Below are 26,570 nucleotides of genomic sequence, written 5' to 3'. Positions count from 1 at the left end.
TCATGCTGAAGATGCAGTTTTCCTGTGTCCCAATTTTAACCTGCGAGAAAGAGGCTTTATGAAATGAGTGTGCCTGTGCACTAGCATTTGTCACATGTGAGGCACTGGTGACTGTTTCTTGGATGGCAGTGTAATTCCTGTGCGCCCAGGGCTGCCAAGTAAGGTTGAGATCACCTGTAGCAGAGTCGAGGCCAGGGTATCGGCAGACTCTGGAAAATCAAGGCTTTTTGACACTGTATGGCTATGGCTGCTGTTGCAACTCCAGGGACTGAGAACTGTTTACTGGTTTCCTGTCTTCATTGGTAGTCTGGTTGCAATGATGCTACATTTTTTGTGTTAGGCCAGATTTTCAGTGGCACATGCTCTCCATCAAACAGGATGGTCTGGATGGGTTACAGCACAGTGGAACTCGCTGGTTTTGCTTTGTCTACATGCACCCTTGGTTTTTGAGGAGCACGTGCTCTCAGGTGCTGCTGTGTCTCTTGGGACCTTCCCAGCACAGGGACTGGCTGCAACCAGGTGCTCCGTGCCTCCTTCTCTTCAGAGTAGCTAGTTTGGCTGCCTCCACCCCTTCCCTTCGTGCCTTTCCTGTCATTCTGGGAGCCCTGTGTTAAATTTCCAGCCAAGTGTTGGCTTTCTTCTTGTGCTTAAAACCAGGGCCTGACAGACAGGCCTTCCACAAGGCTCTGAGGGGCCTTGTTGCCCAGCCTGGTGGTGGCCATTAGATAGCCAGATGAGCATGGCCATGGCAAGCAGCTGCTGTCTACCCACAGGCCTGCCAGCTGCTGGAGGCTGATGATGAGGTGGGTTTACCCTTTTGCACATCCTCCTTTGGTCAGTGTGTTAGCTCATTACTTGTTCTCCAAAGCCCTTTGATGTGTATGAGCTTTTCTCCTCGTTTTCCCATTTTAGTTCTCTGTGGTCCCCCTCCCCCTTCTCTCCCCTCTCTCCCCTCACCCATTTTAACAGCTTCTATCATCTAGAACTATTTCTTTTTTTGTTGTTGTTATTGTAAGTACAAGAGAGAGCATGGAGAAGTTTAATGTCTTTACAGATCAAAGCTTTTGTCAGCTTTAAGACTTTTCCCAGGGACACGCATTTTTTTTCTGCCACCTATTAAGTAGGCCCAACCTCTTCAATATGAAACTCTCTGCTTGCTGGCTTTTCACTTCTTTCACCAGTCTTCTTTCAAATAATTTGAAATCACTTAGCAAATCCCAGTGTGAATTAATCAAGGAAAAGTAGGAAGCGTAGGTATTTCCCTCTCTTTGAACTGAGGAGGTTGCAAAGCTCACCAGCATGCATGTCCCGCTGTGTCCTTTCCTCCTTGACGTGTCCCTGCGGTACACCAAGACTGTACTTCAAGACATGAAAAAAACCTTAGGTGTTTGTCATGAGTATCCCTAACTATTGAATATTTAGCCAGTCAACTGCTGTATTAATCTTTGCAATATTTAGAAATGCGTAGACTTCCAGGGTGGAGATGTTAGTAAAGAGGTTTATATTACTGACAGGGATTCAGAGGGGAAAAATGCTCAGTTTCATCTTGAAACCAAAATATTTATGAGCAGATGGAATTTTGTTTTGTGTTTTACTCATAAGGCTTCCAGCTAGCATTACATTAGAAGAAAATCCTTTACCATCTGTCCAGTTTCATATCTGTGCAGATGTGTAAACAAAGCATAAAAGGATTTATAAATGCTTACCTCAAGTATGTAACATTAAAATGGAAACATTAAGAGTGAACAGGTTTATATATCATTAAGAATGAAACTGGCATGCTAATTTCTTTCATGCTCTGGTATCTACATTGTGAGAAATCTGGCTTTTTATTGTACTCTTTCCAACATTTAAACAAAGATAGCACCTGAGAATAAGAAAGATTACCTTATACCAATTACATTTAGAGAAAGAAAGAAGCTTTCATGCCATGGAACCACAGGCTGCTGAGGCAGTGTACATTCCATATAATGGATAACATAAGCAAGGAGCATCACAGTTATGACACCAGTAAAATTCACATGCTGTCTTTAAATCCAGATCCAAGTAATCTTTAGGCATGTTCTGTGTTAATGTATTATGAAATGAGATTTAAATACCTTGAAGGTTAAAATCAGTCTTCATAATACTTGTTAATTTTTAAGATAACCTGTTTATATTCTTAATATCCAAAATTCTTTCAACAGTGAAGTAGTTTCAGGATTCGATATAAAATAATCTTGCCCTTGAAACTACTTCAGTTTGCTAAGCTAACAAACTTGGTTTGTCATGCCAGATACTCAATTTTATATTTTCTCCTTCTGTTCTGCATGCTTGATTTTTGTTTTTTCTGCGTGATGAAGTAACTAATTTTGCTTAAAAGAACTCCATCCAAACAGACAAAATCCAAACAAAACCATAAAATGTCCTTTTGCCACATGATCAGCAATATTGATACTGATTTTATTAACTTGAAAGTAAAACTAGTGATGGGAGAGTCTCCCAGGAAGTGTTAATTTTAATGGACACCTGACCATAAAGTACAAATTTGTACTTTCTGGACCATGTATCCGGTTTTCTGAAAATCAGCAATTAATTCGGGTTTTTTTTTTAGTTTAAGTTTCCTGAAGGAACTTCTTGATCAGCTTTATTCAACTTCACATCACCAACTTTCCCCTGTTTCAAAGAATAACTTAGAGTATAATTGTTCCTGGTATTAAATCTGCTACTATTAAGGTAAAACCAGTCATCTGTATATAGTTTAAAATGATAAGAAGGGGAGGGAAAATAACTTGCTTGAGCATTAATTGGAAGGCATGGGTATCTGTTAGATAATACTAGTTTTTAGCATGAGTTGCTTCATGGTACCTTGTCCCTTCTGTCTCCACTGGCTACATCACATTGTGTGCACACATGAAGAGAAAACTCTTCCTTCTGAAGTTCATCCTATTTCAGCTCTGTGAGCAAATGCAGAAGAGTTCTCTCTGAGTGTGATACTATGGGGTTTTTTCTGCCATGCACCAAAAGGAAAAACAGGGAATATGATTGTACCTCTGTGTACTTTCAGTACATCTGAAGAAAGCATCTTCATCTGTTAGACATATATAACACTGTTGTAGAGACATATTTTTATTGTTTAATGTTTAATGAGTGAAACATCAGTTCTTTCACAAGTACTCAAAATTTAGATGTTTTTAGTATCAAAATTAGCTGGTTTAGAATTTAGAGATTTGCAGCAAAGTGATTTTTAGGAATAATTACTACTATAGAAATCTAAGCAGCTTTCGAAAAAATTCTGCAGTTTTTACAGGGACACTAAGTCAACGTAACTTTTATATTTGGGATATAGCGAGCCTTTTCACAGTATCTCAAAGTCTTTCAACTGTGCTGCTATAGAGTAAATGAAAGCATGCCGTTTATTATTTCATATTTGTTACCTCTTAATGGTCCAATGTTAGCATTGCTCCTTACAAGGACAAACCTTTGCTTTTATCTACTGCTAAGGCTTTATTTTGTAGTGTTTCCAGAAAGTATATGGGAGGGAAGTTATAGGTTCTAATACAGATGACTTAACATGGGATTTACTCATGTTTTATAGTTTTTGCTTTGTTTTCACTCAAGATGTTGACAAATATGTAGAAGCGAAATCATGGGTGTTCTTTGACAGCTAGTATTTTAACTCTGTTTCAAATGTGCAGTGAGTTGAGAGAGGATGCTGTGTATGGGTGTGTGTGTTCTTGCAAACAAAATCTGTCCTGGGCCTGTATCCAGAAAGTGTGCTTATAGCACACTAAAATTGTTTAGAGGTGTAGTTCTCTGATGCCTCTTTTCTTATAGCACTTTAACACTTCTTGTTCGGAAGGATTTATGTTAATTGCAAATACATTTTGGCATAGTTTCTATACTTTCCTAGTACTGTTTTTGTAAATGTAAAAAGTCATCCTGCAGGTGAACCCACTACCTGCTTAATAGGCTTCTGTCAGTGTCCTCACAAAAGCATCTGGAGGTCTTGTTTCCAGAAGTTCAGAGCTGAAGTCAGTTTTCTTCCTTCTGTAATGTTGCATTCTCAGTGGAAAAAAAAAAAGGGGCAAAAAAACCCAACCAAAACCCCTACCCCCCCCAAAAAAAAATAAACAAAACAAAACAAAACCCACCAATGTTCTTTCTTGACAATTTGAATATCATCTGTAATACCTCCCTGAAGAGTTATAAGCTGTCTTTTTATTTAAAGCAATAGCACATTAACTCACTTGTGATAGAACTTGCCACATAATATCCTTATTCCTTGTATGAGCTAGAACATCACCAAACTGGTGAACATGACTTAACCTACCATTAGAAGGAAAGTCCAGTGCTACTTCCTCGTCACGGTGCCCTATTGACTAGAGGCAGTGGCTCAGCAAAGTAAAATTCTCCAGCTGCCACCGGATAGCCTCTTGCATAAGCTCATAATCAACTTACATTAAGAAACAAAGTAAGTAATTATCTCTTATAATCAGAATACTTACTCCATTTGAATTCAAGTTACAATGTGTAATTGACCCCTTAAAACTCATGTGTACTTGAAAAAAATGAACAGGATTCATGATCTTTCCCTGCACTAGACTTGCAGCTGCAATTCACTTCCAGAAGCATGGTTGTTGAATATGGTAACTGACACTGCTGCTGTTGCAAGGCCTCAGATGCAGTTGTATTCTGAAAAATTAAATACATGTCAAAATATTTTCTGCTTTCCTTGGTTTTAGTCATAGCTGTTTTACTTATAAGACAAAATGGTGTTTCCATGTTTATTTGTGCTATGCCTCCTAAGATAATTCAAGTCAGGATCTGTGTTTCTGTTCTGCATTTATTAAATGTAGTTGTATTTTATTTCCACGGAATTGTCCAATAGAATGGTTCCTAAACTCAAGAAATAGTAATTGCTTCCAGAAGGCAAAAGTAAATTACTTTCCCCTCCTGAAATTACCTCTCTCGTTTATGCATTAAATCTTCTTACATTTGGAGGGGGAAGGAAGGTATTAGCAAGTAGACAGAAATAACTCCAGTAAGACGTTTTACTACCAACCAAGGCACTGCCAAGGATTAGTTCTCATTTGTAGTAATGCTCCTTGGGCTATCACCTGAAGTTTTATTTTTGCACTATAATTTTTGTATCTTGCTCCATCTTCTTTGCCTGCAGGGCAGCTGATCCTGCCTGTACAATACATGTCCTGAAGTGTGTAGCATGTACTAAAAACCATTTGGAAACATGCAGATTTTATGAAAATGGTTATATGTTCTTCTGCAGGAGCCAGGCAAGCCTCAGTCATTAAGATTTGTGATATGGCTGAAGTAGGGTATGTAGAATCTGTGTTGTTTTACTGCAGGGGGGGGGTGGGGGGGGAGAAGCAAAATAAAAAGAGTCTAGAACAATAATTTCTAACTCGATTTGGGTTTCAATGTTCTTAAAGGCTTAAGGTGAAAAATTAGGTGATAGAATAAATATTTGGAATATGTGCTACAGACTTCATTTATTTCCGGGACACCGGGATGTAAAAAAAAAAGCATGACAAGCTAGTTCAAAATTCCTCATTGCTTTTCCTAACTCAGTTCTGCAGCAGCTGAGGATTTGCAGTTTTGGTGGTTGTTTTTTTTTATTCCTTGGACTAATTCCAGGAATTCCTAGTCAAATGGGAAGAGACAGATGGGGTGCACAATGTTTCCTGGGAATAGATGAGTTTTATTAAGCATAAAAGCTGAATCTGTCTACTGGACTGTTTTCAAAAAAAGGTAACACTAAGAAAGGAAACAATCTGTTAAAAATACTTTCTTCACTGTTGTAATAACTCAATTTCTTAAGTATGTGTATACAGTTTAAATACAACAAAATGTTGCAAAGGAAAAACATATTAAATATTTTTGCCTTTTTATTAATACCTAGCTGATTCTGTTTGTAGGCTCTTTAGCGTGTCATACACAGCAGATTTAAATAGATAATCCTGATAATTCTTGTTTAAAGGGTTTTCTGATACTTGCTCAGTTGAAATAACACCTCTCAGGTATCCTCCTATTTAAAGATCGTTTGTTCGTTGGTGGTGGTTTGTTTTGGTTTTTGTTTTCTTCTGAAATAATCTGTCATAGAGGCTATCCACAAGCCTGATACTCTCGACTTGGTTCTTAAAGGACCTGTAGGGCCTGCAATGTCCTCAAGTACATATATACTTATATATGCAAGTTTGCTAAATAAAGGTGTTTTCTGTAAGCATGTACTTTGTGCTGGGAGTTTACTTACAGTAGGGGTTTCCCATATGTGGGCTATGGGAGACTATCAACCTTCTGTAAGCTACTCCTGTCTAATGCTGGTTTCCTTTGTAGTCTTCCATTGAGAAGAAAATGTGTTTAGAATATTTTTTCTTTGTTTTTTTGTATATTGTTGACAGAAGGAAGGGATGGAAGAAAGGCAGATCAGCCTTTGAAGTCTGAAAAACATTTCTTTAGGGAATAGTTTACCAGTTCATTAAAGATGTAAATTAATGCTGTTGGTTAAGTTTGTCTATTAAAAAAAAAGAGGAAATCTTTATTTTGCTGAATCCTGAGAAAGAGTTTTATGGCAAAAAGAGACTATCCCATCACAAGCTGTTTTTAGGGAGTGATGTGTTGTAACTACTCATCTCCATCCCTCCCAACACCAAAGAAATCACAGCAGTAAATCAAAGCCTGGAAGTAGGTGCTTTCTCTTGTGTTTTTATGTATGCTTTTCCTGCTGAATAGAAAACTGCAACATTGAAAGGCTATTTAACCTCTTCCCTATCACTGAATGGTAGACATGTGGGGGTTGAGATTACACTTATCCCAAAGGTGCATAACCTCCATTGCCTTTATTACCAAAATCATCACAGCTCAGAATATATTAATCTCAATGTACAGTATAGTTCTAGACTTGATATAAAAATCTTTCTTTAAAAATCTTTGCATTCCTGCATGAAGGACACAGGACAGTTTTGATATATTAAAGTGGAATACGGACATTTCTTCTTCTATATATAAATAACAGGAGGTATATGGAGCATTGAAAGCTTTCAAAATGTTCCCCATGTTCTATGATTATATCGATACCGGCCTCATAGCATTATTTAGGGCCTTGCTTGCAGGATAGATGAATGCTGGAGTGTGTAATTTATGTTTTAAAGGGGGAAGTATCTCCAGCTGTTAATAAAATAAAATAATTTGTACCTATCTGCTTTTGATCAAAGAGATGGTCATTGACATTGTGCTAAGTATACTGGAACTTAAGATGTGTTGGGCATATTGTGTTGGCCTTACTATGAGTTCCCTGGCTATCATTAATGCTTTTCGTAGTAGTATGGAAGCATGGAAGGTGTACTCAGGTCAGCCAGTCATTGTGGATCGACTTCTAGTACCTTACAGGTCATTGAATATATGTTGGAAAAAAGAGTGTTTTATTTAAGTGTTCCTCACCTTTGTTATATCGGAAGTTCCCTCTTGAGTTATTAATGGTATTTTTGTTTAAACCTCACCCAATCTTTGTTGAACTATTTAAGATGGTAAAAATGGAAAGTCAGTCTTTGATTTCTGTGTCCTGTCTTCAGTGATTAGTTAGGTATTGGAGTCTCTCTGAACTTAGTTACCAATGAGTTTAGTTACAGACATGGCAGTAGCTTCTGACTAGTCAACTTAATTTCATTTATTTATTTTGCAGAGTAACTAATTTTTTTTAAATGTTGCTTACATTTTTGAGAGACTGCATATGACAAAGGAAATAGCTGTAATGTAAAATAATAATCTCATATTAGTAACTTTTAAAATGGAACTAATAGTAGCAAATACTGTTAGAGTTTACTTTTCATAAATATTTGACTGGTTACTGTAGAAGTGTTTGTTCTTGAAATAAATCTTTTGATGTTTACAGAAGTAAGTTGTGAAATATTTTGTACTTAATATTGTTCAGTTGCAAATCCTTAAATCTGTTCTCAGAGTAAAAGTAAATATTGAAAAGCTCAGTACGTCAAAGGGATTGTCAAATAATATTTAATCTTTGTGGAATTCACATTCCTCAAGTGCAGTGAAAACAAAAGGAATTCTAAGATGGGTGGTTACTGGTATCATAAAGCTTTTTATACATCATGAGTAGGTTTACTCATGTTGCTGATATGAATGCTTCAAGGTAATAAATGTCCTTCATGCCATTTTATAAGTTTAATACTCTTGGATTTCATCAGTATAGATTTTAAGTCAGATTTGTGATCCTGATGCCTACTACTTTTGGCAAATCTAAAAAGTCTTCACTCTTGTATGTGGGGATTGAATGTGATATTTCATAAAATCATAGAATGGTTTGGATTGAAAAGGACCTCAACTTCCCACCCCCCTGCCATCGTCAGGGATGCCTCATGCTAGACCATATTGCCCAAGGCTCTGTCCAACCTGGCCTTGAACACTGCCAGGGATGGAGCATTCATCACTTCTTTGGGCAACCTTTTCCAGTGCCTCATCACCCTCACAGTGAAAAACTTCTTCCTTATATCTAACCTAAACTTCCCCTGTTTAAGTTTAAACTTCTTGTCCTGTTGCTGCAGTGCCTGATGAAGAGATTATTTCATCAACAACACCTGTATGATATTAGGTATAACTGTAAAATACAGTTCGTGAGCTCTTACAGCACATTACCTTTTCCCTCATGTACTTCAATATATGGCATTGCTTTGAGTGGTGGAAGAAGCATTAGGTTAATAGTTTATATTTAGTTTATTATTTAGTGTCCCAGAGCTGTACTGGAATACTATTTTATAATTATGTAGGAGTTTGGAGTTTGTTGAAAGGAAGTTTTTTCACATAGCTGCAAATAAATGTTTTGTTAACCTCATAACTATCTTGTAGTTAAGGTCCTTTGTCATGTCAGAGTGTGTCTGTGCGTTGAAATTTGTGTAACATGAGATTTGATGCTCATGCGTAGTAAAAGTAAGGAGAAGGACAATTCTGGGTGCTTCAAATGATAAATAATCGATCAGTTACTGTGAACAGGCAAGTTATTTTTGAACTAAGATGAAGTACAGGTATGCTGAGATTATGATGCGGCTTTTTAAATTGCTCTCAAAACCAGTTACTTGAAAAAGAGAGAGACATAATTTGCAAGTTACACTGCAAGGTATATAGCAAAATATAATTACTCAGAGTAGAAATCTGGCTATTAATATTGTCATTTTGACAAATGCCAGGGCTTCCAGACTTGATGAATTTGACAGTAATGCAGGGAAAGCTTGTCATTTGTACCTTACCTACTTACTTTTGTGGGTAACATAGACCAATACAGTCTGCCCTTAGGGGGAGTAAGTTGGGGACTGAAATGGCCAAGATCTTTATTTGAAAATTTGTCAAAACATGGCACCTGTTAATTTTGCTGAGGATTTAGGTTTTTTCCTTATAGGTGTGAAAGACTAAGTATCTATATTAGTTGTACCACTTTCTGCAGCACCCATGTGATTGTTTGCTCTCTCTCATTTTTATTGGGATATTTGCTTCTGATAAGGTTGCAGCCTGATCTCAAATACGAGTTGTGGCATAGCTGCAGACATACACTGGGAAGCTTAGTTTTTTTAAATTAGTCTTTGTGTAGCAAAAAAAGCCAGAAAGGTGTTAAATAGTAGGTCCCTGTTCATTAAGAAATTGTAGCTCAGTATCAGCTAAGTATAAACAGATAAGTATGTGAAGCTATCTAGAGACATAAATGAGTTCACAATAAATTAGTGAATCTCCAGTAGAAGTACATGACCTAAGAACTAAAGGCCTGTGTTACTATGGATGGAACAGTTCATGTAACAATGTTTGGACATTGGCCACTAACTCAGTGACTTGCAAGACCAGCATTTATGACTTGTTAAGCTTATTAGAATATATGATGATACCACAAAGTAGCCCCACCTTCTCTCTGCCAGAATCATTGTTTCACTAGCTCCGTATCCACTTAGAAAGGAAAATCTTTCTAAACTCTTAACAAGAACTGACCATCAGGAGAGTGAGTAGTTACTGCTTGCAGTGAACTTGTCTTATAGATTTGAACGTGTTGTTAAATAAGACTGGACAGAAGGAAGATGCTGTCTTGGTGGGAAAACTGCATTATATTTCTTTAGTGCAAGTAGGAATAGAGAGTGTCCTGCTCAGCTGTGTGATTGTAGACTGCAGAGTGAAAGGTTTTTGGTTTTTGTTTGGTTTTGGTTTGGTTTGGTTTTTTTAAATTTTTATTTGTCCATAGCTCACCTGAACAACTTAGAAACTAGCTGACACAGAGAGGAGACATTTTGGCAGCCCCTGTACCAACTGTAAAGAAGCATATGAAAGCCCATATCTTTTAATCGCCTTTGTTCTGGAATTCAGGCCAGAAATTTGACTCTTCTGCTTGCTTTTTTCATTTGGGCATACTCATAGCATGATTTTGTCCTGAGGATCTGGCTAGACTGCCATCCTTTTGCAGATAGGATGGGTATAGTACAAAAATACAGTTTTATATAGTGCTTGCTTGAAGAAGAGCAGCACTTCTGCGAGTGAGCAGAAGATTGGCAAATAAACTGAGTATTAGGTTCAGTAGTTTGCTAGACTCCTTGTAGAAGGTGGTGTCAGTCTGGCCAGTTCTGATCATGTCCACATGAAGGCTGATGGGAGAGTAATTTACTGTTCTAAATTTGAAGTGTATTTTTAGAATATGTTCCCTTTTAAATAACCTGAAGCTTCTCTAAGAGCACCACTTCAGAATGACATTCAGTTGTCTCTTACCTTCCCAATGTGTATCATCTCCATATGCATTAACTTGTGCTTTTGAAAAGGTTGTCATCAGGTATTTTTGCCTCATTTTTCTTAATCATTTGGTGTCTTCATATAAATGAAAACAAATCGTATGGTGTATCTGTGTTCTTATTACTTATTTTTGAATTAATCAAAACAGTCTGCTGCTTGCCTCCCTTGATCTTCCCGTTTCTTTAAAATCTGTAAAAATAATATTTTTCTAAAATTGCAGTTAATTTTCTGTCTTGAAAATTTTTATCTTTTTAGAATGTTTCTTGATGAATTATTGCAAACAAAATTGTTTCCTGAAAACTAAGAGAGTAAAGGAACCCTGTATTCTGAAGTAGCTATACTGCTCTCTCTTTAAAAATATCTCTTTAAAAGCATCTTTACAGGCACTGAGTTTGTACTCAGACTGACACTGCATGCAAATCTTAGTGGCATTTAGTTGCCTTGCAAGAAGTAAAATTGCTGTTGTTTTGCAGCTTTTGCTAGCACCTAAGGAAGCTGTAAATTTTCTTTGCAAACCTTAATTTTAGCTGTTGGTCTGGAGCTACTTAGATATAAACTTGATTTATAATTAATTGAAGTGCTAAGGCTGTCAAATATCATGTGTCTTAAGTGACACTTTCCCTTCTAGCTTCCCTTATCACTTCTATTTGCAGTAGAGTTTGTTTCTCATTTGCCTTTCTAATTGCAAGTGAGACTGTCTTAAAAGGATTTCCACGTAGCAGTTCCCTTGACTAGAGCAAGGGAGACATGCAAGGAGGCACACTGTCTCCCATGTACCTCTGGCAGCAAGGAGCAGAATGTGTCAGAACTGGTACTGTGGGAGGAAGGAAAAGAAATGATGCAAAAGTATTTTTCCAAGTATCCAGTAATTCATCTGTGTCACAAATTTACCTTTTTACCATCATCCCAGTGATTCCTTGAAATTGCTTGAAGATCAGATGTGTGAAAGAAATAGGAGACTTACCTGTATTGCTTTTATGGCTACTTTTCATGGAAATAAACAGTGAAACCAAACAAGATTTTTTTCTCTTGAAGAGAGAGCATGAGCGTCACAAATAGTTACACCTAATGGGCCAGTATTTCAGGAATATTTGGAGTTTAAATTGACCACTTAATAAAGATCTTATTCTTGCTTGAATAACTTGGTTACTTTTTATGTATTTGAAACAAAGAATTACTGAAACTTTTTTAGGAAGAACAAAGATCGCTGGCCTTGTCATCCATGACATCAAATGATTCAACCATTCAATTATAAAATATGTGGAATTCAGTTAAAGGTAATGCTTTAAACTGGAAATCAGAAAGGAGAATTGGACTGTCTACAAAGTGCTATATTAGAATGTCCTTGTACAAACTGATGTGACATGCTTGGAATATAGCTGCGTTAGGATAGCTTCAGAAATTTTTTATACTAAGTGCAGTGTTCAAGGAGGCATGAGCTGGCAGGCTGAGGTAAATTTTTATTAAGTAGACATACAGAAATGTTAGGTATTTTACAGAAACTGGAGTACTTACTATTGTGTGTTTCTTTTCTAACTGCTGTGAATTACAGAACTTTACATGATTCTATCATCGTATTTCTTCATTTCCTCTTTCAAACTTCACGCAATTCACAAACGTTTGTGCAGTCTATTGCAATGAAGCCATTCCCCCTTCTGCCTGCTTGCCCAAGCCCCTTACAGGAGAGGGAAAGAAGGATCAGAAAACCTTCCACAAAATCCACAAAATGATATAGGTGTGGCTTGATAAGGAAATTTACTTGTGGACCTAGCACCATGTCCTGTAGTTAGGATATACCTGGCTTTGCTTCTAGTCACATCCATCCCTTACTTGAGATTCATAAATAAAATAATCTAGTTTAAGTCAAATAATGTTTTTTCTCTTCTCTGTTTGCATATGCTTATGTCCAACGTTGTGTGATTCGTAGGCAGTTTTATTGGGAGAGTTTTATTTTCAGATATTATTTCTTATGAAAATCACCATGCAAGGATTCAAAATGCATTTGCAGAAAAGAAATGCAATAATAAATATTCTGTTGCAACAGCATAAAGGAGCAGATCCCAGAACAATGACAGCTCCCATAGGAAATATGTTAGCTAATCATAGGAGTTTCTGTGAGACTTGTTCTGTTGGGGATTTTTATGGTTGCCTCTGAAGTGCTACATTTTGGTATTTGATTAAATTAGTGGTATATGGTTTATAGGTACATGATATAATTTACTGTCTGCTTATGGTACTTAAAACTGAAGTAGCCCATTTCAGATTATAAAACCTGGTAAGGAATTTATCCAATAATTATAAGCTTGAATTATTTCATGTGCGGCTTCCTATATTCATAGGAAACATGAAAAACAGCCTTAACAGCTTTTTAAGTTATATTTACTCTTTGTTCTGATAGCTGATACAATGCTGCAAACAAAATGTAAAGCTTAAGTGCTCTATATAGTTCTAGCGAGTTTGCCTGACATTTAAAATGTTACTATGATCCCTCAAGTGGATAAGAATTTCGCCCCTCATCTCCACAAATACATGTAAATGCATGAGATTTTTTGCAAAATGGGCTATTTAAATTCTTAATCTTTTTCTGTAATTGCTACAGTAAATGTAGATTACTTTTTCAATTTCTTTAGAGGGATTTGGCTTTTTATGACTCATAGATCTGATCTACCTTGAAAAAGACAGTGGTTTGGATTGGATTTGGAAAGGTTAAGTAAAATTTGCACACTATGCTGCTGTTTGCGTAGGGACATGGCTGCACATTTACCTTCAGAATGGCACTGTGTCAAGCGTAAAGGAACAGGTACTCAGTATATTTGACAAATGAAGACAAAGATGAGATTATGTGATCTCATGGTTTGGTAAATAGTGTACGATAAAAGAAGATATTTTGCTTAAGATATTAGAAAGGAAAATTAGTCCCTTTTTTCACTTTAATGAATTACAGCTTCCTGAAATACTGCAGTTGTTTCTCTCTACTGAATGGAAAATGAGAAACCAAGAGTATTATTTTGTGCAGAGCTGGTCTAACATATCTAATTAGATACAAGCAGAATATTCTGCATGCTAAAGTTTTTCACACTGTGCACCATTAGTTCTTCATGTAGATTTTGAGTGGTAATAGCTTGTCAGTATCTGTTACCCACGAACTTCCAGGTGATCTAGCAGCTGTGTGTTCAATGTGCAGTTTTAACAATGGTGCCAATTGCTTTATTGAGATCAAGTAGCAGTGTGCTATTGAAATACCAGGCTCCTGCCAAACCCTGCCTCTATGAGTGTAAAATATTTCTCTGTGAAAGAATTTGTTACAGCCTGGGTGAAGAAGGCTATAGCTGATGCTGAGCATTCATTGCTGTCTAATCTGTGGTTAGAGTGTTCTGTCTGTTTACGATGCTTTCTGAGAAAGCATTTAGCAAAAAAGCAGGAGAGAATATTGTTCAACAAAGTGTACTTACAGCATGGCCTGGGCAGGTTTTAGCTGAGTTTCCAGCTGTACCTAATGCATATTAACTTAGTAGTGCTTGTGTTTACATTATTTGGACAAAATAGTGGAGAGTCAGGAAATGTCATTCAGTGTTTCCATTGATTTCCAAACCATAAGTCAAATGTCTTTACTAAAATAATTGGAGAGACTTGGAATCTTTCAAGGTCGGTTACTTTTTCTGGGAGCTACCACTAGTATCTTCATATCCTTTTGCTGTCACCTGTTGAATACTAACCCTTTGTCTTTTCAGATAATATATTTTTATTTAATGTAGGTAAAAATGAGCAGACTAGCATGAAGGTGGATCTCAAGCTTGTTTCAGTTTGATTTTTAAATCAGAAAAATAAGTTTCACAAATATTTGAACTCATGCATTAAGGTATAATCCTGTTAACTGGGTCTATTTAGTGTTATGTAAAGATGACTTAGTCTTTTGCTGGTCTTTGCTTTTTGTATTGCTGACCCTGCTTGGAGGAATAAAAGCTAAGTAACGCTTCTTCAGTGATGTGCCAATGAAACTAGGTCTCAGTACATTAAGCTTTATACTATAAATAGAAGCAGATAATGCTAAGGTTTATTTATGGTTTCTTGGACATATCCTTAATGGGCTTAAGTAATAGAACTTAAAAAAAAAAAAAAAAAAAAGAATATACTTCATTGTTCTGGCAGCACATCAGATTGCTTTTTTAAGTTACGCTGGTGACATTCTGTAAATGATCTCTCATGTGCAATATCTGAACATTAAAAGAACTGTTGTATCAACTTGCCTGGCTTTTTGTAGGTTAGCATTACCAGACATTCAGATGGTATGTTTTGAGTTCTCTAAGTGGCATTCGTCCTGACTTGTAGTGTTGTTTTTCTTATCTTTTTCTGCTTCATGCAATTAAGTTTCTTTATGGTCATACTGAATAATGCATGCCACTTTTCTCCAGTGCAGTTCTACCTCACTGAAAAACATAGCCTTACTCTTCCCTGCTGAATTTTTACACTTAGATATGAATGTTCTGGGGTTTTGAAGTTGTTGAATTAGGTTAGTGAAGTGCATTTATTTTCTATCTCTTGTAACATACTGAAAAATAAAAAAATGTTCTGTGCTAGCACATAGTTAAAATTAAGTTAGATCTGGTTTTGTACTTTCATTCTGAATTTATCGATTCATGATAAAACCAGATCCAGCTAAGCCAACAGAAGAGATTGTCTTGATTTTATACCCATGCTTAATGTGAGTTATATACGGCCTTTCTTTAGGGCTACAAATTCCACATTGTGACATTAAGGTGATTTACTTCGTGTTAACACAATACTCTAGGGCCATCAGACCTTTAAAAACTGGTAGAAATACAGGGGAATGCTGTTCAGAGCTCTGACTTTTGTACTTTCCAGCTTGAAAGGTAGTATCACAGAGGACTGTTAACTGAGTCAAGATAAAGATCAGTTTATAATGTGAATTTTTTTAAAAAAACCCAACACTTTTTTAACTAATAATATCCTTGTCAAGCAGTCTTAGATTGGTTCATAATGCAAGAGATAAATTATCAGGCTGGGCCTACGTAAAGGGAAGAAGAAGCTGAGGGATTTCTTCTTAATGTTCAAAGATTCCTGTGTTGAATTCCCATTAGCCCTTTATGCAGTCATCTCTGAACTTGGGCACTTAACTGTATCAGGAGTATTTTTTGTGTTGCTTTTATGTCTGGAATGTCATTCCTAACAAAAAAATTAATAAATATAGTAAAATTTAAACTACTACTCTGGAATATCTCACACTCTTGCATTTCTAGGAGTACTACTAGAGTTGATAAATAATTTGTGTCCATTGTACATTCAAGTGCACTGACAAGGTAGAATATATTGTGTTCCAATAAAATAGTAAAGGATACCACATTTTGTTCTTGGCATAGAAGGAAAGTGCAATATGGAAGCATTTTCATTGCTTTACTTCCAAAATATTTTGGCTTGCTGAAAGAATCCTACAAGAAGTCTCTAAAAAATTATTTCTAAAAAAAGATAAAAATTGACCGTTTTGGTTTTATTTAAATACTTTTCCACAGTAATTTGATTTGTGGTTTTTTGTTTTGTTTCATTTTTATAGTGAATGGAAAGCATAGAAGTCCTAATTTTGGACAAGCTGTAGGTGTAGTGGAGGTTTATGATGCAAATATATGAACATTTTACTTTGGCTCACCTACATTTTTTTCTACTTGCAGACACAGCTCTCATTAAAAAGCAGGGGATCTGAGTTTACAAGCTGAGGTCTTTTCCTGGCAATTTGAGGGTCCCTAAGCTTGTTCATCACTGGGGCAATTGTTATTGCCAGTATTTCAGAGAACACAGTTTACTTGCTGCAAATAAAATAGCAAGTTATGGCTGGATAGTCTTAAAAATTGGATGTGTTTGTCATACATACGTACAAACACTGTAATTACCACTGATAACTTGCCAGTGGTAAAATGAGTAGCAATCCCTTAAACAATAAATACCTGATTTGATAAATTCTTCTTTCTTCAGTTACAAAACTAAAAGGTGGAACAGTAATTTTCATGGATATCGTTGAATTGCCTTAGGGAAAGTGCAGTGCAGTTAAGGCAGTTTGTCTTAGATTATGTGTTTTAGTGCTCCTGAGATAATACAGAGAAGAATGAGGGGTCATGCACTAATGGCTATGTGTGTGTTTATGTTCAGACATGGTTAGTTAATTCAGTGTGTTAATTCAGTGGAATTAGTTAGTTCAACTCATTTTACTGCAGAAATACTGAGTGAACTGACATGATGACTGTTGGCTGGTTTTGTTTTTTTCCCCATAGTGTGCTGGAGAAGAAAATTGGGTGGACAGTCGAACTATTTATGTTGGGCATCGGGAACCACCTCCAGGCACTGAAGCATACATTCCACAGAGATTTCCAGATAACCGAATAGTCTCATCAAAGGTAGTAGTAATTTCTTTCATCCATTTACACAAATAAGCGTGAATTATGCCAGTTTACATAAATCATGCCAGTTTACATAAATCATGACTGGCAGAAGTAAAATGAAGGTATCTCAAGTTTTTTCCACAAAAACTAACTGCCAAATTGCCTCTAAGCAGGAAGAAGAACAAGACGACTTCTGCAATGTTTACTATAGTATATAGTAGTCTTAGAATGATACTGTGCTTTTCCACAATGGAGTAAAAAAGAAATTTTCATTTGAGGCAACCCTGGGGTAAGGAAAATCTTCCCAAGAAAAGACTACATCATTTGTACTATAAAGCAATAACTCCAAGTACTAGAAACAGTATGATGAATGTAAGTGCTCAACAAACAGAGCTGTCTCCACAATAACAGTGCTGTTCCCTTCAAAAACTCGTATGACAAAACCCCATTGAAAGGATATTTGTTGTTATAAACATGCAAGCAAATAATTCTTAAACTCTTGGTATTCTGATACAGTTGTACCCTTTAGAAACCTTCCAGTTCTCCTTCACTTTAATTAGTAAATCTTTCTGTAAGCTTCACCAGCTTTCTGTGCTCATTTGGGTTGTTGGTACTCTCTTACCTGTTTAGATTGACCGGCTTGCTTTAGCCAAAGGTTCATTCTGCAATGGCATGGAAAGCTGAACATTTGCAGCTTATTGTGTGGCTGATACCCAAGAACTTAAAGTTTTTCATGTACTTAAGTTTTAATCTTCATGAGCACACACCTTCAACCAATTATGAAATAATGAATTCAAAAGAATAGCTTTTTCTGGGAAGATGTCTTTGTGAACAGCAGCTCAGATCCACAGCCTCTTTTTAAGAACCTTAGTAGCATTGTGATCTCAAGGAACTGAGCGCTTATCTTTGCAGATCTGAACACTTGCCATCCATTAATATAATGGCAAAGTTATAATAAACCCTACACTTTTCTCAAACTATGTCTCATTTCTTATGTGAAATTTTGTATTTTACTACCTTCCTTCACTCCTATTTTTACTACCTTATTTCTGTACTTCATTCAGAGATAGTATGACAACAAACAATGTAGGATCTAGGCACCTTTAATTAGAGAGAAAGTTTGAAATATAAAGCAGTATATAATCCAGGTTGAATACAGTCAAGCTGTGGGAAATCAACAGTGGGAAATCCTGTACTCTACACATCAATTTGAATTGTCTTATGCATTACTGAAGAGTAAATACATTTTATGGAAATATTTGCACTCCTATGATACTTTTTTTCATCTTGCACATCTTATCTGGGTCATACATAAAGATATTGAAGTTACTGCTGTTACTTCTTGAAATAAAAAAACATCTTGTTCAACTCTGCAAGATATTTGACATCTTTTTGTGATGATGAAAATAGTGGAGGTTTCAAGTTACCATGCTTGGCAGAGTGAGTTTTTTAAATATGACTTAAACCTGGATCAAGCTGAGGATTCCTGTCAGTAATTAGTAAATATGTATGATTTTAACTAGTTCAGGAAGAAGACATCACTAGGTTTTTATTTAGACATGAAGCAGTTCAGTTAAATGTTAGACTCTTTATTTGTGAACTGTATCTGTAATCAGAATTCCACAAACAAATGATTATTAATGGATATATTTTTATATGTACAGTGCTTCTCAAATGTTCTGTTTATTGATTAAATTTCTCACACTTAAAAAATAAAATGTCATCTTCATGAAAGTAAATACAGTGGTGATATTCCAAGAGGGAATAGAGTTCATATAAATGCTTTATAATATTTAATAGTTCCTTAGACTGCCAAAAAATCAGTTTTAATGACAGTTGTTTTTCTATGAGAACTTTCCATGCCATCCCTTTCAAGTAAACTTTATTACTCACATGCTCCATCCCAAACAGCCTGGTCAAAGCACCATTGTGACTTCACTATCATTTATTCTATGATTTTATGATTCTATTCTGGGTTGTGTAAGCTTCTAACTCTTAACCTTTCATTCTGTCCTTGTCACTTGCTCCTTTATGAACACTCTGGAGAGGCATCTGCCACAGCTTAGGAAACGCAGACGTAAGCTTCCTGAAAAATGATCAAATGTACAAAATTAAGATGGGAAGGTCATAATTGTTAGTGTAAAATACACATCCACACAAGCACACTGTATAATGTTACCTCAGCCATGAAGGGTATTTGCTTCATCTTTCATCAGTGAGACAGTAACTATCAGTTGTGCTTTTATAGGTCTTTAATGCTTAATATATGATTGCTCTTCAAGGATGAGGAACTCTGAACTTCCAAGTACAGATTTTTGCCAATTTAAAACAAACTGAATCCTGAAAAGAGTAGTTTAAAACCATGTTGAAACCTCATTGATTAGTCTGTCTGTATGTTCCTGTACTAACAAATGTTCTGTCATAAAGACCTTTTTTTCTGAAAAAGGTGGCAGCTCCAAATAATATGAACCTCAGACTTTCCATAGTTATTTTCTTCCAAAGGTAAACTTTACTGTGCTTCACCAGAGGTTTCCTGGTGTCAGCAAGATAATAATTATATTCCAGTACAGAGGGATATTTCTTGTATATTGTAGTATCACTATGGAATTTGGTTAATGCTTTGTCTGCTTAAGGACGTATTCCTGGTTGTGAAAATGATATATAGACAGACCTTGGCTAGACAGAAATGCTCTTTTGGTTTGATGCATTAATGCAATTATGATTTTAACCATGTATTTCAAAAAGGCTCTCTTAAAAAAAAAAAAAAAAAAAGCCAAAAACCTGTCTTTTGGATTGTACATGAAGTTTGCTTATGTTCTAGAGATAGTGGCCTTTGTAAGCTGAATCTGTACATTCATCTAACTTCTACTTCAGCTGAATAGGGTGATAGCCTTCAAAGTAGCTGTTGTGTGCCCTTCGTTGAATTTATCATATGACAGTGGTGCAGCATGGCAAAATACCAGCTAGTAGAAAATCCTAATGTTTCATATGAGAGGAAAGAAAAAGTAATTAAATTGGCAGGGAGGTTGCTAGCTTTTTTTCTTTAAAAAGTATTCACATTTTGAAATTATTTGCTGAGTAGTAGATCTGCTATGTCAAAAGGAAAGTAAGTTAAACCTTGCAGCAGTAGCAGTTAATGGAACTTGATAGGAAACAACTTTTCTTCTTCTTAAATTGGATAATGAAAGTTGGTTTGTTTTTTTTTGTAGTAGGGTGTTTGGGGGGGTTTTTTGGGGGGGTGTTTGTTGTGGGTTTTGTTGGGTTTGGGTTTTTTGGGGTTTTTTTGTTTTGTTTTTTTTTTTAAGGCTGATAAATTACAAAGTAACTTTTTTAATATGGAACTTCCTTAAGGAAGATCCATGCTTCATATTTATGTGCTGGGAGTATCCCAGTCAGCATGGTAAACTGAGTGTCTGTACCTGCATAGTAGATCATGTGTGTGCCTGACCAGCTAAGAATGACCAGAGATCCATCTGGCATGCTATGCTGTCACCAGCAGTAGATGCCTAGGGAAGAATGCTAGAACAAATAAGAGCTGAGACTGATTTAATATATCAAAGAACACAGGTAGTTAGACAAATTATGTTTCAAAAAAAAAGTAATGTTTTATAAATAAAAATAATTGTAAAGAAATTGTCAAACTTTTGATCGGACCTTTTTCAGCTATTCTGTTCAAGTGGGATGTATGTATGAGATACGTAAAACGTGATACTTATGTTGTTTAAATAGCATAATAAAAAAAAAATATATAAGGGATTATTATATATAAAATGTGCATGTATATACACACACATACAGAGTCCAGTTGTTAAGCTGGCAGCTTTAAGAATATATTGTCTCTTGGTAGTTGACATGTACTGCAAAAATCTGTATATTAAAAATACTGGTCACAACGGACACGTTCAAGTTTCGTGTATGTGTCTTGATCTGTTAAAAACATTGACAAACTTAAGTGACTGCAAGACTACTGTTCAGCTTTTATCCTTTCCTCCCTGAATTTATTATCCTCAAGATGGATTCTCTTTTGCAGAAGGTTTAAGAATCAGCATAACAAGATGTCTACAAACCAGGGCTGAAGTAACATAGTAGGTATTTTTGTCAGAATGGTTTTAGGCATTTACAAGTAACATTTGAAGAAGTTGAGGGAGAGGAGTGGAAGCAGGTTAGAAGAGGGAGGGTGACATTTTAAAACAAATAAGCTGTAAGAAACCAAAGTGTTGAAAGAACTCAGTAATGCAATATGGAGTGTAGCTCCAGCTTTTGATGTCAAGTGATTACTTAAACTCTCCTTTTACTTATGATATTATCTGCCTCTTAGGATGGAGAGAAGCTTGAAATGTGAGTCAAAATCCTGGCTTACAGATATCAAATTAAAAGGTCAAAATAATGTTTAAAAAGATTAAGCTATTTTTAAGAAGACCCTGTTTCATATTTTTGAATTCATGGGACTGGCTCTAACGTGGAGACATTGGAGCTGAAAGCAGTAAGGCATTAGCAAAGAAGATTCAAGAATTGGGGAGATGGAGCAGAGGCATGAGTGCAAATACTGTGGAAGTGTGCATAAAGAGGTCAGCACATGATTACACAAACACACCAGCACTGCAGGTGCTATTACTATTATAAATGGGAAAAAAAAATCTAATTGAATTGTGCAGTTTTGACTCCAGGCAGTCTGATTTTACATTTCCTTGTACAGTGTTTCAGATGCATCTGTTCACACAATGTGTTCGTCTCTTGGATGAATATGTAACTACTTCTTGCTGTCTGACATATTGCCTTCTGTATGCAAAAGGCATGTATGTTCTCTGACCTCTAAGTTTTTTGCAGCAATTTAAAAAGGTCAGTTTCCAACCTAAACCTTCAAACCTTCCCCAGCCTGAAAGCTTCAAGTGTGTAACTATTTGGCTAACCTTATTTCCTTCAAGTGAGTTATAGTGGGAAAAAAAGTAGTTAAGTATCAGAGTTTGCAAAAAGCACAACTAGAAATTAGCTGAAGAAGAAAACTGGTATTAACTCTCTATCTAGGCACAGTAATCTGATGTATTTAGTATCTCCATTTTTAATGTCTTTTCCTCAAAGACTTTTTGTTTGTTCCTGCCTAACTAGGGTAGAGAAACTGCCTTGAATGCAATTATTAAATCAGTCTTGTTCTGGGTGGCAGCCCACTGTTGTTTCTCATGGGAGTGATTATGGTGGTTAAACATTAATCATCCATTTGTAGATACTGCTCAGAGCTCTTAATGGCTGGGGCAGAGTGAGGTCTGTCAAGATATCTTAGTGGTCTGTCTGTCTTGCCTAAACCTCTCCAAAAATTGTTACTTCTACTTTGAAGATGAATGGGCAGAACAAAGATATACTTTGTATGTCTGAAATGCAATGTAATGAAGTGCTAAAAGTCTGTGAGGTTGTTTGACAATAAAGTTTTAAGTCATCTACTGTATTAAAGAAGCATCCATTTTGAACAACACCAGACCATAAAAGCGATCTGATTCCAGGTAATTCACATTTATTCAGGTAAGAGAGTTGGTGACCAAAGGTGGAGCTGTGAGAAAGACCACTGCTTTGACAGAAAAAGCAGTGAACCTGAGGTTGGAATATGAGGGGATTGATGCTAAGGGTACAGATGAATGTTCAACCTTTTGACAGATTGTTTTAACTGATTTACTTCCTCATACTAGATTGTTAAATATCTAGTCTGACAACAATATGCTGTCACCACATGTTTAGTCAAATAACCTGCTAGGAGATTTAAACAGGAAGTTCTTGCATAAGAGATTACATTTTTATTTTATTAATAGTGAATTGGGGAGCTTGTATAAATCATCACATTTTAACAGTCAAAAAACCCTCTAGCATGGAAGAATACCTTATTTTATCAAAATAGCTAAACAGAAAATTTAAACAAGTTTTTCACTGAAACCTCTATTCATTTTTCCTTCTCAGCAGATGGAGATTTTTAAAAAATAAACAGAGATAACTTGCCTGATAACCAGTTACTGATGAAAATATAAAATTACTATCACTGAATAAAATCTGTATTGTCATATATCACAACAGCAGCTTTGAATGACTTTTGTGCAAGGAAAATAGTCAAGTCTAACCAGTTCTCTTTCAAAATTCTAAGATAAGTAGCTGGTAGTGGGCAGTGCAAGCAGCATTCCAATCTGATGAAAAGTACTTGATTGCAAAGTGAGAGCACTTGACTTTCCAGCATGGGTGCCTGCCTGAGTTTTGGCTTGCTCACAGGTGATCTAATACTGAGGTAACTATTAAGCCGGCTAAGTGTTTACTGAGGGCATATTTAGAATAGATCCCAATTTTTGGGGCATGATAGAAAAAGAACATTTAATTCCTATGTCTTACAAATGTTTAGGCTTTAACCCCCAACAGGTAAAAAGATTACTGTACATAATAGAGCTTTCACATACAATTAAGGCAAAATTCTTAAGGATTCTTTCCACCTGCAGATGTAATTGAGGTATTTCCTTCTAGAGCTCTGTCTGTCTTCCATTTCAAAGTCGAATTCTTAAAATGTCTAGCTCACGGCATAACTTGCATATCAGCAAGTATCAGTGCAATCTGCCAAGAAGAGATGAGGCACATTTGTAGCAGAACAAATAGATTAGGAGGAGCTTCTTAGCCCATCTCGTTAGAAATGAAAGTTACATTGAAGTTGTCATTTTGTTATGTGTCAAATGATAATTTGGATAATAAGATGATACAGTGTTAGTTCTGTCAAGCAGTTTTTTGCACTTTTTCACACAATTTTAGCTGCTGCTTTTCCATGCATTCCAATAAGCAATCCTTGCAATTTAAAATATTTTGGTTTTGAAGCTACAATGAGCTGTGTAAAAAGAGTATGACTGAACCTGCTGCAGGACAGAGGAAGGAGCTACATGATGAACTCCTTTCTCTCTCACTTTTATGTTATTTTTTCTTTTCTTCCTTTGAATTTTTTGGTTTTTGGTTGCACTTTTGTATACTGTTTCTTATGTAATTTTATTAAACTTTAGATAATTTGTAAGATCAGTAGAGAAGTATGCAGCCATTTACTCTTACTCACTGCTATACTTTATTTTGAGGAGTATTTTTGTGTCTAAGACAAGGAGCAGAAGAGGGGCTGACAACTTTTGTCAACTTGCTATGACTGCATAGTTAAATCTGAGTGCCACATGTCTCTTCAAGTCATGCGTGCAAAATAGAAATTACTTAAAAGTGCTGTTTGAAGTGACTAAGAAGTTTTCAAAATCCATTGGTGGCCTTAAATGAACTGTTCTGTAACTAGATCTCTGAATGAGCATTGTTGTTAGAACTTGTTTCAGTCACAAGTATCAACATTATTACAGTTCAGAAAATTGATACAAATCCAACAGTACATGATTGCCAATTTAAGATTCCGCTTCAGTAAATTGTTAAACAAAGTGACAAAAATACTCCTGCTTCTTGTTTAATTTAATCTTGAATTGTGAGTTACAAATCTGTTTGATTTTTAGAACAAAAAGTGTGAACGTTTCTCTCAAACATTCATAATCTGTGCATTTGTTTTCAGTACACATTTTGGAACTTTGTACCAAAAAATTTGTTTGAGCAGTTCAGAAGAATAGCTAACTTCTATTTTCTCATCATTTTCCTTGTTCAGGTAAGCTATCCCCATTTTTCAATACATTTCTGGAATTTGAAAATGTTTAAAAATGCACTGTTTTTGATGACTGAAGAGGTAAATGGTTGACCCTGGACAACCTTTTGTACTGATGATGTGATAAAAGGAGTTTTGTTTCATTTCCAGGTTGTGAATATGAATCTAACCTAAAGAGAAATTGACGCCATCACCAGTTTGATGGCAAGATACCTCTTGATAAAATTGAAAAGAATGTGTCACTTTTATTTTGTTATAAGCAAACATCCGGATCAGCAAAACCATTCTTATAAATTAGATTGATGATAAACTTTAGTTAGTTTTGCTGAATGTTAATTTTTTTCTAACAGAATGGCAGAAATTTTCCAGTTGCGCTGGAAGACTGTGGAGAAACTAAATTATAGATGCTTATACAATGCTTGCTTAGGGTGGTACATAAATATTTGAGTTTGTAATTATTACCTCACACAACTAGTTTGATACGTTCTAGATGTCTTCATTCTGAACCTTTCACAATCACTTAAATATATTAAACAATAAAAATCTTAAAAAGTTAAGTGAAAAGCTGCATTACTTGGCATGCCTGATTCCGTAGAAAGAAAAGCTATGCAGATTGCCAGGAAAATTTAGACTTTCTTATAATTTGAACTCTCTCTCTGCATTCTACCTCTGTTTATAATTGCAGAAGCCACAGCCCAATATTTTGGTATTTACTCCTTGCATGTATAAGAACAGCTGTAGTTTTAGCATGTAAAAATTAACACTATCCTGATTTCTAATGTTGCTTAGTAATTTTGTCTCCAAAGCTGCAGCTTTCCAATCTGGTTCTTAAACTCTTGCTAGCAACTGCTTGTACTAGTCATTAATGTCTGAATGTTAATGTGATCTAAATATACTATTGTATCTTACTACAGCATATAGTTGTTTTCAAATTTTGTTGGTATAGTATATACCAACAATGTATATAGTTCTTAAAATATAGTATATATTTTATGTAGTATATAGTGTATATATATATAGTTCAGTATATAGTTCTTAAAATTGCATTAAAGTACTATGCTTTTTAATTAAAGTTCCTTAGTGCTTTGTAACATATTGGTGAAATGATTACTTGAAACATCTTGGTTGAAAAATTGACAAGTTTATATTCACAAAAATATAACCAGAAAATATTAATTCCTTTTGTTGCAGTTAATCATTGATACACCTACTAGTCCAGTTACAAGTGGACTTCCACTTTTATTTGTCATCACTGTAACAGCTATAAAACAGGTGAGTAATTTAGTGAGCAAAAGTAAAACTAAAGAGAACATTATTATTTGTTTTGTGTATTTCAGTTTTCCCTGCCTTTTTGTGTTAGACTAAATTAGAGCAATGCTGAAAGAATGATTGTGATAAATTTTGAATAAGTTTTATTTTTTCCTTAAAGTAGAATTGGTTGCTATATGATGATGTTTCACTAGTTCAATGCAAACTTGTAAATTATTTTATATTTTTGATGCTCTTGTGTTCCAAGGGATCATTTCCATTCTTGTGTTCACTCATCACAATTCAGCTTTTGTTTGTTTCTAAATTGCTGTCCACATCCTATTATGTTTTTCCCTGACTGAAAGTGAGCTTAGTAAGAGCTACAAAAACTCGTAAGAAATCTGCTCTTAACCTTCAGGTTTCCTTAGCCTTTACAGTATGAATGGATAATAAAAATTATTTTGGTTCAAGTCTTCAGTATATATTTGATTATAATCTACAGTTCATAACAATAGCTGCAGTGCTTTTTG

The 26,570-nt window shown here is 35.6% G+C and overlaps 1 protein-coding gene across 2 annotated transcripts in view; it reads left to right on the top strand.

The window, feature by feature from the left end:
* Positions 1 to 26,570, top strand: part of ATP11A (ATPase phospholipid transporting 11A) — a gene marked incomplete at both ends in the record, with an annotated part of 119,473 nt that overhangs the window by 45,332 nt on the left and 47,571 nt on the right. For both annotated transcript variants that reach the window (XM_080613781.1, XM_080613782.1), the window contains 3 exons: positions 17,049 to 17,171; positions 24,706 to 24,795; positions 25,984 to 26,064. In XM_080613781.1, coding sequence (XP_080469907.1) covers positions 17,049 to 17,171; positions 24,706 to 24,795; positions 25,984 to 26,064 — 294 coding nt within the window. The remainder of the gene's footprint in view (positions 1 to 17,048; positions 17,172 to 24,705; positions 24,796 to 25,983; positions 26,065 to 26,570) is intronic.

Source organism: Psittacula echo (assembly GCF_963264785.1).
Source record: "Psittacula echo genome assembly, chromosome: 3".
Lineage (NCBI taxonomy): Eukaryota > Metazoa > Chordata > Aves > Psittaciformes > Psittacidae > Psittacula > Psittacula echo.
This window is presented reverse-complemented; position numbering and strand designations above follow the sequence as displayed.